The sequence below is a fragment of the Podarcis cretensis genome (genome assembly GCF_951804945.1).
Source record: "Podarcis cretensis genome assembly, chromosome: 11".
Classification (NCBI taxonomy): Eukaryota; Metazoa; Chordata; class Lepidosauria; order Squamata; family Lacertidae; genus Podarcis; species Podarcis cretensis.
The window spans coordinates 7,664,266-7,679,682 of NC_137180.1; the positions used below are offsets into that span (position 1 = coordinate 7,664,266).

Consider the following 15,417-nt stretch of genomic DNA (forward strand, 5'->3'; position numbering starts at 1 on the left):
TGACCAACAAGCAGCTGGTTTAAAAAAACAAAACAAAACAAAACTGCAAACCAGCTCCATTTCTAATGCCCCCCAAACCAGAGATAGGTGTTTGTGAGGGTGAACAGGTGTGTTTTATCTAGGAAGATGCAACAGGGAAGTAACACATGGAGTTCTGCCGTCTCAGTATTCATGTCTTGGTGCCAATTTTGCATCTGATTTGATCTACAATCTCAAGAAAGTAAGATGCGGGGTAGGGTGGGAGAGAAACAGCAGCTATACTTGGGTATACCCAAGACAAAATGAAAATTTGAGCATCTAGGGCAGGAATAAGCAACCCCAGTCGCCTTCTCAATCCAGCCTGCAGGGAATCAGCGTGTTTTTACATGAGTAGAATGTGTCCTTTTATTTAAAATGCATCTCTGAGTTATTTGTGGGGCATAGGAATTCGTTTATCCCTCCCCCATACAGTCCGGCCCACCACATGGTCTGAGGGATGGTGGACCGGCCCACAGCTGAAAAAGGTTGCTGACCCCTGATCTAGGGCATCTGAATATTTAGGTACCACATTTAAACATTCTCAATTCTCATTTTAATTTTCTCTGAATCACGCTGAATTCTAGTGGTACAACAAATATGCATCTGGAAACTCCATTCCAAATGGACACGACTATCCCTCTAGGAGTACATGTGCAGAACTGAGAGGTACAAGTGATGCATCCAGGGCGCACACAATTTATTTTAGCTATGGGCATGTTAAATGGGGGGCAGGACTAAGGCATGTATCCAGCAACATTGCCCCATTTGTACAAGGACCTCCTCTTTCACAGCATACCATCCCCCCTTCCCCGTGTGCCCTCTAAATCTGTTCTGTGGGTTCTTCCAAACCCACATATTTGGGGGGGGGGGCACAGGGAGAAGAGAGGGAGGGGAAGTCTTTTCATGAGTGGGATGATTTAATTGAATACAACCATGTTATTGGTATCTGTCATACATACAATTAAAGTTTATACTTACTAATGAAACAGGTTTCCCCAAAGTTTCATACTTACTTCAGGAGGAAGGTTATGAATGCATATATAAAATATATAACTCCTGGAAGGCTTAGTTCTCATAAAAAGCAGGTGAGATGGCAACTGTATGTCTGGACTATACCACTTCAATCTACAAGTGGGGGAGAGGCACACGACAGAAAGCTCCTCCATTAAAAAACACACACCAAATTGCTGCACATAGAATGCTATGCCATGAAGAACAGACTCCTGCCTGCTTTCCATGGTGATTTCCTATGCTCAGTAACTGTTTTTATATGGAGAAGCTTGCAACCGTATGAGCTCCTACTTGTTGTATGACGTGGTATAGTACAAACATAGATGGATGTGTTTTTACAAAGACTATCAAAGCCTTTGCCTGGCAAAAGGAATTACTGTGCAAAACACAAATATTTTCTGAATTAGATATTCAGATAGTAAAATCATGTAATCACATTTTATTTAAGGCTCAAGATATACATCACTCAGTACATCCGTTTTCTTTCTCAGTTAAGTGCAAAACAAACTACTGCAGAGTGAGCTCTGCACTGTGTTAAACACAAACAGCAAAATATGGAGGGGGAAATGTCCGCACAAACACACACAAAACCAACAAAGCTCTGTTTATGTGAGTTTCAGAAACCACCTCAGAAGTCAGCATCATAAGGAATAAAGTGTAGCTGCTGCCTTCTGAAACACCAATAACCTCTTACTTAATTTTTTTGGTAATTATAGGGATGAACACAAATAGCCATGCAACAATATTTAACAGGCAATCAAGTGATAAAGCTCAGTGCTCAGGATAAGAACTAAATTCTTTAAATAAAACAAGTGTCAACTCATTTAAAAGCCAGAGACATTTATTGTTTTTGAACTGGACTGACTGCAGTTAATTTGCTCGAGCAAAATCTCAGGATTAAATACCCCTCCGTGTCCATTTTCCATAATCAATCCAGAGTATTTAATTTCTTCTTTGTGCTCCAAGGATGTCTCAAGGCAAATGCGTCCTTGTAATTTCAGAGTCAGAATGTCCTTCTTCTTGGAGACTGGGCTCATAGTCACCAGCATTATTGGCCAACTCAACATCTGGCTCATCATTGCTCTCTGCACTATAATCCACTTCTTCAAGAAAGCGAGGTTCATCTTCTTCCAGGACATACGTAGTGGGGCTGCAGCAAGAACACCAGGAGAGGAGGCTTATCGTCTATTTTGCTCAAGTGAAGCAGCTTCCCAGGATAAACATATTTAACTAATTAGTTTTTCTAAAATGTGACCAAGACGCTCTGGACCAATAACATGATAACTATAGCCATTCATTCTATCACTGAGTGCCAAATGTTATATAGGAGATGCATTATCATTCTCCCCCAAAACTGGCAGCAGCAACAACAACGTCTTACAAAGCCTCTGACATTGCGCACTGAAAGGTCTGAAGGAGGATTCTTGCACATTCTCTTGAAGCCTCCTGGGAACTGAGAGATCTGTGTGATCAGGGCTCCCAATTGCAGGAAGGATCCCAAGCACATCCAGCTGGAGATGCGAAGAACCCAAGGCTGCAGCCAGCAGTGATGGGGATGTGGGGGCAAGTCATGCCTCCCCGCTCCTCCATCAACACATTTTTAGGCAGACATCAGAATAGGGCATTTTTATACATTGGATAACTGTCCCTTTCACAGCATGCCGAACTGCACCAACTAGTTTGTCAGAGCCACAGAACGAAAAAACAAACTAAAAATAGAAAAGTAATTTCTACAGCAACATAACTGAGGCTAGTGTTTATAACAAAAGTTATTCCAAGATTACTGAGATTTCAATGTGTTTTTATTAAAATGCAGTCAAGTAAAGAAAAATAAGCAATGGACCAATGGAGGCTAAGGCCCTGAAAAAACTCAATATGGAGGCCAAATGGCCGAAATATTGGGAAATAATAGAAAAAGATGGAGATAACTGGAGGTTGCAGAGTATGGAGAAAATTAAAGATAAAGTGCGAGATTGGCTACATTATGCTCAGATTAAAGAAGTTTTTAAGTTGGATAAAAAGATAGGATTCCAGGTGGAAAAATCAAAGTTAGAAACAGAACTGCTAGAACCCAGCTCTAAGATACTTTCAAGAATGTATAACTTGCTGTTAAAATGGAATACACAGGATTAAACGGTCAAATCAGCCATGATAAATGGGCACAGGACATAGGGTATAACATCATGTTTGCTGACTGGGAAAAGTTATGGACCACAGGTCTGAGATTTACGGCATGTAATGCCTTGAAAGAAAACATTATGAAAATGATATACAGGTGGTACATGACTCCAGTCAAGCTTGCAAAGATATACCATGTGTCTGATAATAAATGTTGGAAGTGTAAAGAAGCTGAAGGAACATTCTTTCACCTCTGGTGGACTTGCCCTAGAGTGAAGGTTTTCTGGGAAATGATTTATAATGAACTGAAAAAGGTATTTAAGTATACCTTCCTTAAGAAACCAGAGGCCTTTCTCTTGGGCATTGTTGGTCAGAGTGTGCAAAAGAAGGATCGAACCTTTTTTATGTATGCTACAACAGCAGCAAGGATACTCATCGCTAAAAGCTGGAAAACTCAAGAATTACCCACACTGGAAGAATGGCAGATGCAACTGATAGACTATATGGAACTGGCCGAGATGACTGGCAGAATCCGAGACCTGGGAGAAGAACTGGTGGAGGAGGACTGGAAGAAATTCAAGGACTATCTACAAAAATATTGCAAATTGTATGAATGTTAAGAAAGATGCAAGATTAGCAAAAACATGGCTCCAACAAACTAGTTATAAAGAACATAAATTTAAATTTAATTGGAAGATGAAAAGATAAATTGTGGATAAGTAATATTTTATGATTAAGCTTCAATAAGAGTATGTTAAATCCCAAAATTTGAGATATTAAATATTGGAAATTTATATTATATGAATCAAACTAAGTTAATAATTTGCTGGTAAAATCTATGAGTTTAGAAAGCAGGAACAAGGGTCGTGAGGAAGTCCAAAGATGAATGTGAAATGTGGATACTGGAAAAGACTGTGTTAATATCTATGTATTGTATTGTTAAACTAAAATTTAATAAATATTATAAAAAAAGAAAGAAAAATAAGCAATGGGTATCAATGTGGTTTCCTAAGGAAACAGGTTTTGGAGATTCAATCAGGAGGACGTTTTCTACAAGACAAGTGTCTTCACTAAAGCTTTACCCTTCCCATGTGACAGAAGGGTCCCCCCCCCCTTTACAAAACATTTTTGCAGAGCAAGTCAGGTCAGCTTTCATATAAGGTAAAGGTACCCCTGCCCGTACGGGCCAGTCTTGACAGACTCTAGGGTTGTGCGCTCATCTCACTCTAGAGGCCGGGAGCCAGCGCTGTCCGCAGACACTTCCGGGTCACGTGGCCAGCGTGACAAGCTGCATCTGGCGAGCCAGCGCAGCACACGGAACACCGTTTACCTTCCCGCTATAAAGCGGTCCCTATTTATCTACTTGCACTTAAGGGTGCTTTCGAACTGCTAGGTGGGCAGGAGCTGGGACCGAATGACGGGAGCTCACCCCGCCGCGGGGATTCAAACTGCCGACCATGCGATCGGCAAGTCCTAGGTGCTGAGGTTTTACCCACAGCGCCACCCGCGTCCCTCAACTTTCATATAAAACCTATTAAAGTGCATCACACAAAGACAACAGAAATGAAAACAGTGCATCACTTCACTTTGACAGCACAGCAAAAAGCTTTAAAGCAATTGAAGTAGGTGAGTGAAACCACAGACAGTGGGAAAAGGCAAGCGTCATCACATGTCTGAAGACAAAAGGGAAATCTCACCATTTCCCGGGCCATGAGAATCTGTGCCCGCTATCAATTCTAGCAGTGAAATGTGCCACTAGACTCTACCAAAAATCAACCTCAAAACCTATCCAACAAAGATAATTTGAAACTTACCTCTGAAAGGAAGCTGGTCCTTTCATTTTAGGTGTTAAAATGATTAAAGAGCTGAGAAAGCCATAGTAAGGTACATACTACAAAATGTCTGTCTGAAATTGTGTTCTTTACACAGAGGTCCTGATTCAGATTCAGCAACCCAGGTTGCGGATGCAGAGTGTTCTTCACATGCACACATAGAAAAACTAGTCTTGGGAGCAATGCTTTTCTTTCTCCATCTATGTTACAGACACCCCCCCCCCCCAAATTTGCACTAAAATCTGCCTTCTGCTATAGTTATTTCATTTTAAATTCCCCGCCTTCAACTATTTCATAGGACATCACTGAGAACTGTTGCCTGGCAAGAGAAGACTTGCCTCCATCATGGACTGAATGAGACCCAGCTGCTCCATCCACTATCCCTTGTCTCTAACATCATCAGTGATGTCTGCAGTCTCATAGGCGGAGGCAGAGGGGCAACACCAGGAAGGGCAAGGATGAAAGAAGGAAATGTTAGCTGCGTAAACCTGGCACCACAGGGTCACCATGCTATTCCTCTTCCTGTTACCAGATTTGAATGTATTGTTTTATTGTAAGAATCTCTTGAAAACAACTTCGTAAGTGGAATTTAAGTATTCTGAAACAAATAAACATTTAGCACAACAACATTTTAAGCTCGTACTACCTTGTCACTTTACAATTGGATTCAATCAATTCATTTTCAATGTCAAAGAGTGTAGATGGCAGGTTGTATTCTAGTGGTGATGTCAACCTTTTCAAACGCAATAAACCAGAACAGAACTTGGCTCCCATCTCTTCGAGTTCACGTGTCCCAATCTGTAAGCCCTAATTAGAGAACAACATATTCACTGAGTGGTTAGTTTAATTATGTCTGATGCTATTGCTAAAAATAACTCCTGGCACAGTTTGTCTTATGAAGAGATGCAAGACCAGCTAATTAAAGTATTAAAGCAACAAATGCAAAACCGGATGATCCCCAAAGTTTATATCTTTATAAGATGTGTTTGGAGTCCAGAATACAAGCTATGATAAACATGCTATTCAAAAAGTAGGCTAAACTGGCCACTTTATTTTGAAGGAAAAGCATTTGCGGGACACCATTCTGAACATAAAGGTAAAGGGACCCCTGACCATTAGGTCCAGTCATGGCCGACTCTGGGGTTGCAGTGCTCATCTCGCTTTATTGGCCAAGGGAGCCGGCATGACTAAGCCGCTTCTGGCGAACCAGAGCAGCACACGGAAATGCCATTTACCTTCCCGCCAGAGCGGTACCTATTTATCTACTTGCACTTTGACGTGCTTTCGAACTGCTAGGTTGGCAGGAGCAGGGACCGAGGAACGGGAGCTCACCCCGTCGCGGGGTGAACCGCCGACCTTCTGATCGGCAAGTCCTAGGCTCTGTGGTTTAACCTGCAGCGCCACCCATGTCCCTTTTATTCTGAACATGCTTCTGGCCTATTATTTGCTTTAAAATCTCCTCTGCTATTAACCCCCAAAGGTATTGCTTACTGCAAAGCACATTCAGGGACAAATTACAGGCATGGTTAGGGGCAGTTTTTGGCAGGAAACCTTTGCAGGGACACAATCCAGATCAGTGGCATGTCCCAGATTGAGACCTGACAGATTTTTCCCTTTCACCTCCCTTTTTAAAGAAAGTGGCCAGGCTGAACCATTAAAAAAAAAAATGTTTGTTTACCCTAATGTGTGGTTTGGCCCTTAGATAATACATATTTCAAAGTGTTCCTCTAAAGAGAATCCAGGCAATGCACAAGATTACTTTTTCAGACTCATTAAATATTCAGATGCCATTTTTACAATTCAGATTTATTTTTTACCTTGTACTTCCCCTGGTCACATCCACATAATGTGCTTTCCATGGTGTAACTCCTCTGAACGCCTATTTCTCTCCAAACAACAACACGTGCTGTAGATTCCTTGGACTTTTCTACCACAAAACTGCAGCTGCTCATACAGAATGCTGGTGCTGTCTGACTCAGAATCTTTGGAAGGGTCTAGAGGAAGGAAGTATTTAACAGCAGTCTGAAACTGTTAAAAAGTTTAGCAGGTACAATGTCAAGAAACCACCGAATATTAAAAGGCGCATTACTTGGTCCACTTTCAATATGTGAAAAAGTATATAACCGGAACTGAATTCCTGTGGATTTCAGGCTACATATTATTTAGATGCAAATAAATAAAAAATTAAGGATAGAAGAAGGATGCATTCCAATAATTTATTTCAACTGATTTATTCCCCCAAAAGTGAAGCCAGGGCAGTTAACAAATATATAATTATAACAACACAAAATACAATAGCAGCAAAAAGCTCCACTTAAAATACCAATACACAGAAAATGACCATAATAAAACAGCAAGATAGTTAGCAGAAAAATTATTACACCACGAAGACTTGGCAGAATAAAAAAAGTTCTCACTGTGTGCCTAAAAGTAGCCAGAGTCAGGGAAAACTACACAAAAAATGAGAGGAACTTTTGTGATGTAGTGGCCACTCATGAGACTACCACCCAGCTATTTTTTAAAAAAGCAGGGCATTCCTTATTTACACAGTTTCTACAACCAAATGGAAGTCCACTATGTAAGAGAAACAGCAGTATGAGATACAACCCAGCATGTGGAGGCTGTGATTTTATATCCCACTGCAGTGATACCAGATGTAGAACGGAGGGGAAGGAGCTTCTAGCCTCATGAAACTTGCCCAAACTGTTGAGGATCTGGTTTGCCAATTCTTCTCCAATTGTATTATAAATATACTTCTATTCTTAAGGCGGAAAATATGAAAACAACGAGAAGAGGTAGGAATGAAGATTTGGAGATATGCTTCCGAGGTCCAGACTATGGGGAGCCCGGAAAAATTAATAATTACATTTTGGATTACAATTTGGTTGTTTTTTTATTTTAGTTTATTATTTTTAATTTGATTATGATTCAGAAATGTTGATTGGCAGTTTTATTGGAAAAGCAATAAAAATTATTTAAAAATAAATAAAATAAATATACTTCTATTATTTATCCTTTATAATTCTGCTGTCATCACAATACAGCATTCTCCTTAGTACATTAATAATATATTATTGGGGTTTCAGGCTATAGCCGTAGAATGAACAGACAGTGAAAATTAATTAAAATATATTTACATATGATGCATATCAACAATATATAGAAGATTTATCTATCTATCCCCAATGTTTTAATAGTTTCTTACATGAAATTTTACTGTTTTTTTAAGGAAGCTGTTTTATGTTCACTTCATTAATTAAAAACCAGATAGTTAAATTTTCCAAAACAGTGGGTTGTATTCATGTTCAAAGCTCATTGAGTGGACCCACTGGAATTTGTGGATATGATTAACTTAGGTCTTTCAATTTCAATGGATCTCCTCTGGGCAAAATACTACTGGCATACCACTGACAGTGTTATCACTTGAGGATTAGACAAAATAAATAGAAATAGAATTTATGAATCTATTGCGTGGACAGGCGGAGTCCCCAGATCCCGAGTGGTCCCCCCCCCCGTCACGTGGAATAACGACTCTAGACAACGTGCTATGGGATTAAATTGGCCACAACTTTATTAAATTTCAAATGTGGGTAGACCTTGGCTCAGGCATTGGGCGTTCTCCCTCCCCAGTCCCCAGCCGGGGACCTAGGGAGCATCAGGGTTATCCAGTGTGTGTGGGGGGGATGGGCCGGCTCTGGAGAACATATGTTCAAGCAGAGATAGCCGCCCCCGTTATGCCGCCGCAGGGGAGAGCAATGACGACCTTTCGGCGTATGGCCAAAGCCTCCCTTCAAAAACCCCTTTAACGGGGAACCCTGGTATCGCCGCCGCAAAGAGGAAGATGGACTAAAGGATTCCGCCCAAGGCCTGATACCGCCAAAGTTGTGACGTTTTGCTACGGGAAAGGCGAAACCTGCCAATGCAGGGAAATTCCTTTCCGGCCCTTTAACAGCGACCTTATCGTAGCAGCGCCCGCATACCTGTGGAGACAGGTTAACCTGCAAAACCTATGAAGAAAAGTTAACCTGCAAAAGAGGACATTAACTGAGGGTGGGTAGGGTGGGAGAAGCTCTGGAGCCAAGTGAGGATTACCAGTTAAGATCCACCCTCTATTGTGTGGACAGGTAATCCCTCCCCTACCTGGCCTGGTTTCCCTGGCAACGCTTACCCCAGGTGGGATTGGACAACTCACTGGGGTAGGCGGGGACCTCCAGGTATCCCACCTGAGGGAAGGCAAAGCCTATGCTGATGGGGCCACTCCAGATCCAGGGCTGCACGCATCCACGCAAAGGGCGCCCCCCGTTTTAAGTGGGGAGCGGTCATTGTGGCCTTGTTTGGATTTTTAAAGCAACAACTCACCCTATAGCCAAGGTCTTCAACCACATCACAAGAAGCAGCACTAAGATTAGTGTGCCACATGGTTTCCTTGATGCTGCAGCCATACATAAATACGTTTTTCTTGCGAGAATGACCATGATAATCACAAAAAACCTATGAGAAATAAAGTTTTCAAAAGTTATAAAAGATGAAACTTTCTTGTATCTGTAGTGGGGCAGAGATATTGTCTTTTTTTGTAATGATATTTTATTAGTTTTCAAATATTCCCCCAATAATAGCCAAATTATAACAATATCAATTAACTGGGGACAGAGATATTTTCACAAATATTCCAGCTCATCAATTATATACTGTTTGTTCAATTTCTGTGCTGTCTTTTATTACTCTGTAATGAATCCCATTTCTTCACGGAGTCAAAGGCCACGTTCTGAAGTAATGATCCCAGGCTAATAAACTATGGTTTATTGGCTCAGGAGCTAACTGTATGCTCCTGCCTTCCCTCACATAAGCAGCTTCAGTGAATCTATCTGTTTCTTTAACCAGTTTCTTATGATGCTTGAACTGGGAAATCGTTATTAAAATGTTCCCTCCAAATGAGGATATGAAACCAGAATCAGATCCTGCTTTTGATCGGGAACTCTTAGTCACAGATTCCCAGTTTGGTTGTGCAAAGAAGGGGCCAAGAAGGAGCACACAATGTTTTATCAAATCAGGACTGTTGCATATGAACGAGGACAAAAGCGTGAAGTTTGGGCTTAGAACTTTGATTTTAGAAAGAGAGAAGGAAACATAACATAAAAAAGAAATGAATGAAATGGAATTAAGTATTGTTAAAAGTCACTTTACATAACAATGAAATCAAGTAACAAATCCTGAGAAATAGTCCAAAACCTCTTCTCTCAGATGGTTCAACTATGTAAAAAAGGAAGAACGAAAATTAGGCCCAACTAAATGTAACAGAAGCATTCATGTCTTTCCCTTTTCACCAACATTCTGCCTCCATTCACATACAAACATCCTGGGATCCTGAAGTCTAATTTCCTCTGCCTGCTCTTCAAAGATTTTCTCTAAAGAGAGACCTTTGATCTTAGCATGAAACACCACAGAACTAAGATTTGGGATAAAACCTGCTAGCTTTTTCAGAGGGAAATGCAACATTTCCACACATATCCAATGCTGGAGTAGGGATAAGTACTGCTTTTTATGTTGCCTAGAATGACCTATGTTGGGATGCGGGTGGCGCTGTGGTCTAAACCACTGAGCCTAGGGCTTGTCGATCGGAAGGTCATTGGTTCGAATCCCCATGACGGGGTGAGCTCCCGTTCCTCGGTCCCTGCTCCTGCCAACCTAGCAGTTCGAAAGCACGTCAAAGTGCAAGCAGATAAATAGGCCACATGACCTGGAAAAACTGTTGGCGGAAAAATGTCGGCTCCCTCGGCCAGTAAAGCGAGATGAGCGCCGTAACCCCAGAGTTGTTCATGACTACACTTAACTGTCAGCGGTCCCTTACCTTTATGAACGACCTATGCGTAGCAAACAGTACTGTGCACCTGCATGTCTACGTATGTGCATGTGTGCATGCACACACATTGGCCGCACACACTACTGACATAAGGCCTGTGGGGGTGGTGGCAAAGCGTCAATATGGCCGTTGGACCAACAAAACAATTAGTCACTCCTGAAAACCACACCTACAGAAAACCACATGAAGAGTCTCATCTGTCTGTGGCTGCTAATAATACTGACCACATTTAAAAGCAGAGCATGGGATCTGCGGAGGTAGAACTGTAGAAGTTTCTGAGGACAAACATCTGTCAAAAGAGTTCCCTCACAGATTTCATATATTTTGGGAGAGGAAGGGGCATTTTCATGCAGTGCCAGAATGACTTTTACTTACAATGCTTTTACTTCAGTGGAACGAACTGGGTGAGCACACGGATACGAACACTTACCAGGGGCAAACGTTTTATAGTAGCCAAATACTGCAGCAGGCCTTTGGCATGATAAATGGTGGGGTGCAGATCTAGGTTGGGGTTTTGCCATTGTCTGTTCAAGTCCTCCCCGCTTAAAGAACAGCGATGACTACAGGAGAAAGACAATCTCAGTAAGTTCTTACTGTCCCAAGCAAAAATGTTTCCCCCTCCAAGTAAGTTTGTGAGACAACTTTTGTGGATATTTTGTGTTATTTTATTAAGACAAAAAAGTCTTTAAAGTCTTGCTTTAACTGTTTGATTTTTTAAAAACCAGTTCAGTGAAAATGAATCATGATATTAGAAAGCTAGCCTGCTTGTATCCAGCATTTGTCTAAACTGGTGGGAACTATTACATTTTGTGACAGTAAATTCCACAGTTTAGCTATGTGCTGCATGAAAAAGTGCTTACTTTTGTCTGTCCTAAATCTCCCACCATAAGAGCAAACCCTTAGAGGCCGAGGTGCCTTTCCTCCCCCAAAAGTTTTTTTTTGAGGGCACTGCCCCCCAAGCTGATGGGCATGACCATTCAAACGGTGTTTGTGTGCCACATCATGTGAATAATTATGTGGGGCAGGGCTTACCTTGGGTCCCCCAATACTTTATTCAAGTGGGCACCCCGTCACCCACATTTCAGCTTCACTGGAAGACGCTGGGTTCTAGTGTTACGACAGGAAAAAGCCTATACAGTCATACCTCGGGTTAAAGTTGAGCGTTTTTGGGTGACCCGGAAGTAACGCGTTCCAATAACGCGTTACTTCCAGGTTTCGCCGCTCGCGCATGCACAGACACTCAAAATGACATCACACGAATGCGCAGAAGCGGCGAATCGTGACCCGCGCACATTGTGTTGTCTTCAGGGTGTGAACAGGGCTCCGGAATGGATCCCGTTCGCATCCAGAGGTACCACTGTATACTTTTTCCACACCATGGATAATTTTACACACATCAATCATGTTCTCATTTAGTTTAGAAAAAAGGCAAGTAACCCCAAATGCTGTAATCTTTCCTTATAAGCCAGTTGCTCCAGCCCCTGATAATTTTGGTTGCCCTTTTCTGACTTTTTCTAGCTCTACAATATCCTTTTTGAGGTGCGACAGCCAGAACTGTACACTATATTCCAAGTGTGGGCACACCATGGATTTGTATAAAGTTATTCTGATATTATTTTTTATCGCTTTTTACTGATCCCTAACATGGAGTTCACAGCTGCTGTATACTGGGCTGACGTTTTCATTGCGCTGTTCATTGAATATTGAGGCAAAAGGACAGAAGGCCATGGCCTAAACATGGTTTGGAAGTGCCTAAGAAGCATTATCTTTGCTGCTGAATACACTTAAAAACTTACTTTCCATTAATGACCCCATCAGGATTAAGCATTGGTACAATTTTAAAAATATAGGATTCTCGTAAACTTTGGGCAGCAGGAGTATTACTCATGAGATATTCCAAAGTTCCCTTCATAACCCAGCTTGCGTTAGTCTCTCCAGGATGAACACGAGCACATAAGAAAATATAAGGACGGTTTCCTAAAAAAACACAAAAAAAACCGCACAAGCAAAATAGCATGATACAATCACAAGTCACAGCAGCTTGCTTATTACGAATTGACACATATGAACTAGAACATGAAATGCATGTAATTAAAGCACTTGAATTCATTAAAGTAGAATATACATATGGCATAAAGAGTTGAACAGGTAGGTGTGGCCACCTGGCATGTTTAATTAGGCCCACAAATTACGCTTTCCAGAACATCTATATGCAATTCACGTATCTTTTACAAAGCAGCCTGCATTCAGGAAAACAAATATATATATAAATTCTCAGTGAGAAAGAGAAAAACGTTGTACTTACTGAACTGACAGATATGTTCATAGTAATCTGACTCCGGCATGGCTGTTATAGTTACTATGGGACAGCTGTTTCCAGAGAGAGTCTCACACAAAACGTCTTGTCGAAAATATATCTGCTGAGGATTGTGTGTGGAGTCCAGTTTTTTGAGATGCATCTTCATGACAAAAAGAAGTAGACTGTAAGCCTACAGCCAGGGTTTGTTTCATATTTTACCATAACTACAGGTTTAGCTTTTCCTGTGCTTAAAAGACAGCAAACACCACCAGCAGTTCTAGAACTGTTCTCCACCAGTATATTTGTAAAACAATGCAGTTTTATTTCAAAACAGAGTTTTTCTGAAGACCACCCCCCGCCCGACAGAAAACTGCTTCCTCTGTTATCAGAGGCCACCATACATTTTTTTTGGGGGGGGGGGCACTTGACATCTGTAAAGTGTTATATGTATTCCTACATTTATGGACCGTAACCTCTTGCAAACTGAACGCATTAAAGTTTACATTTCTTATTTTTGTACCAACATCATTTTGTCAAACCCAGTCTCTAATCTGCATTGCTATGGCCTACAGCTGAAACAAATCAACTAGAGCCAACGTTGTGCTCTACATCTGCAAAGTCCTGGTTATTCAGAATTAATGGTAAACTTTTTACCGCATTAGTTTACAGGAGCTTTACTAGTAAAAAAAATTTTTTTACTTTCCTAAACTTTACGTATGAACATTTCAGGTGTTTTCAAACAGAAAGAGCTTTTGCATCTAGCTATTTTTGTGATCACTATCAAACCATGTACAGTGGTGCCCCGCAAGACGAACGCCTCGCAAGACGGAAAAACCGCTAGACGAAAGGGTTTTCCGTTTTGGAGGCGCTTCGCAAAACGAATTTCCCTATGGGCTTGCTTCGCAAGACAAAATGTCTTGCGAGTTCCTGCGGGTTTTTTCCCCTCCCCCCCCCTTTTCCTAAGCCGCTAAGCCGCTTATCAGCTGATCCGCTAAAAGCCGCTAAACCGCTAATAGCGCTAATCTGCTAAACTCTCAATGGGCTTGCTTTGCAAGACGAAAAAACCGCTAGAAGAGCCTCACGGAATGGATTAATTTCGTCTTGCGAGGCACCACTGTAGCTAAAATACTTGAAATCGTTAAAGTAAAAATGTGCATAAACAAATTATGCCTCTACCTAAGCTCAAATTAACTCACCATTAAAGCTGAGTAAGTATATGGGTAATGGTAAGCAAAGTAACAAACATCATCCTTATGCTGGAAACTGACAGTGAAGGTAATTGTGTAGTAGGATTTTCCCTTCTGGCCACCAGCTGCAATGGAACTTCTTGAAAAGTGATTCCTAGAAACAACACGTTAGAATTAGCTTAAAGATGCAGTGCATGCTACAATTTATGGTAAATAATCTGCAGAGCAGAGATGCATCACTCACTCAACTATTACAGTACCTTTAGTACAAATTAACAAAGGCTGAAATTTGAATTCTCCTTTTATTAGTTTTTATTTTTAATTTTTTATTAGAATTTTATTTACAACATAACACAAACCTCCCATCCCCAATACACAAATCCACCGACATTAAACATGAACCTAACATACAGTGAGCATAACATACAACAATACAAGCAACCAAATAAAAGACTTCCTTTATCCTGTATCTGGCCTCCTTATTTACTTCTTACAAACTGCTTCCTTTATGAATAATTATTAAGATTTTTCTAATTATAACTTAAATATCCACAAAGTCTCCTGCAGACAATAATCGAAACAAGTCCAGGTATGTATTTTAGGGCACTGTTTTGTGAAGTATTCTCTGCATTTTCCCCATGCTTTTTCAAACTCTTGTCTAGTGTGATCTCTAATTGCCTCTGTTAATCTAGCCAGTTCACTATACCCTAACATTATTAGTTTTTAAAACAGTGTTAATTACGAATATAGCTAAGTTAGTTTTTCAGCCCATTTAATTCAATGTTTTATTTCCTCCATTTACAGTTATACTTACTTGTAGTAACAAATATCAGTTCCTACACGAGTCCACCAGGGTCTGCCATTTAGTGCATCTTGAACAGAGTACATAAGGGGCTGCATACCTTCAAGCAAAATATATTACGTGATTCAACATGGTTGCATGTATTCAGTGAAGAAATATACCCGTCTAGAGCAGGGCTCAGCAAACTTTTTCAGCAGGGGGCCGGTCCACTGTCCCTCAGACCTTGTGGGGGGCCGGACTATATTTTTTTGGGCGGGGGATGAATGAATTCCTATGCCCCACAAATAACC

At 41.0% G+C, this 15,417-nt stretch overlaps 1 protein-coding gene across 5 annotated transcripts in view; it reads right to left on the minus strand.

Annotated features, from left to right (window-relative positions):
- Window positions 1-1,852: 1,852 nt before the first annotated feature.
- AGTPBP1 (ATP/GTP binding carboxypeptidase 1) overlaps window positions 1,853-15,417 on the minus strand; it is a 64,581-nt gene continuing 51,016 nt past the window's right edge. For all 5 annotated transcript variants that reach the window (XM_079996010.1, XM_079996012.1, XM_079996011.1 and 2 more), the window contains 9 exons: window positions 15,140-15,227; window positions 14,335-14,479; window positions 13,145-13,298; window positions 12,636-12,816; window positions 11,270-11,399; window positions 9,339-9,470; window positions 6,797-6,973; window positions 5,626-5,786; window positions 1,853-2,179 (listed from right to left, as the gene is read on the minus strand). In XM_079996010.1, coding sequence (XP_079852136.1) covers window positions 2,002-2,179; window positions 5,626-5,786; window positions 6,797-6,973; window positions 9,339-9,470; window positions 11,270-11,399; window positions 12,636-12,816; window positions 13,145-13,298; window positions 14,335-14,479; window positions 15,140-15,227 — 1,346 coding nt within the window. In that variant the 3' untranslated portion in view covers window positions 1,853-2,001. The remainder of the gene's footprint in view (window positions 2,180-5,625; window positions 5,787-6,796; window positions 6,974-9,338; window positions 9,471-11,269; window positions 11,400-12,635; window positions 12,817-13,144; window positions 13,299-14,334; window positions 14,480-15,139; window positions 15,228-15,417) is intronic.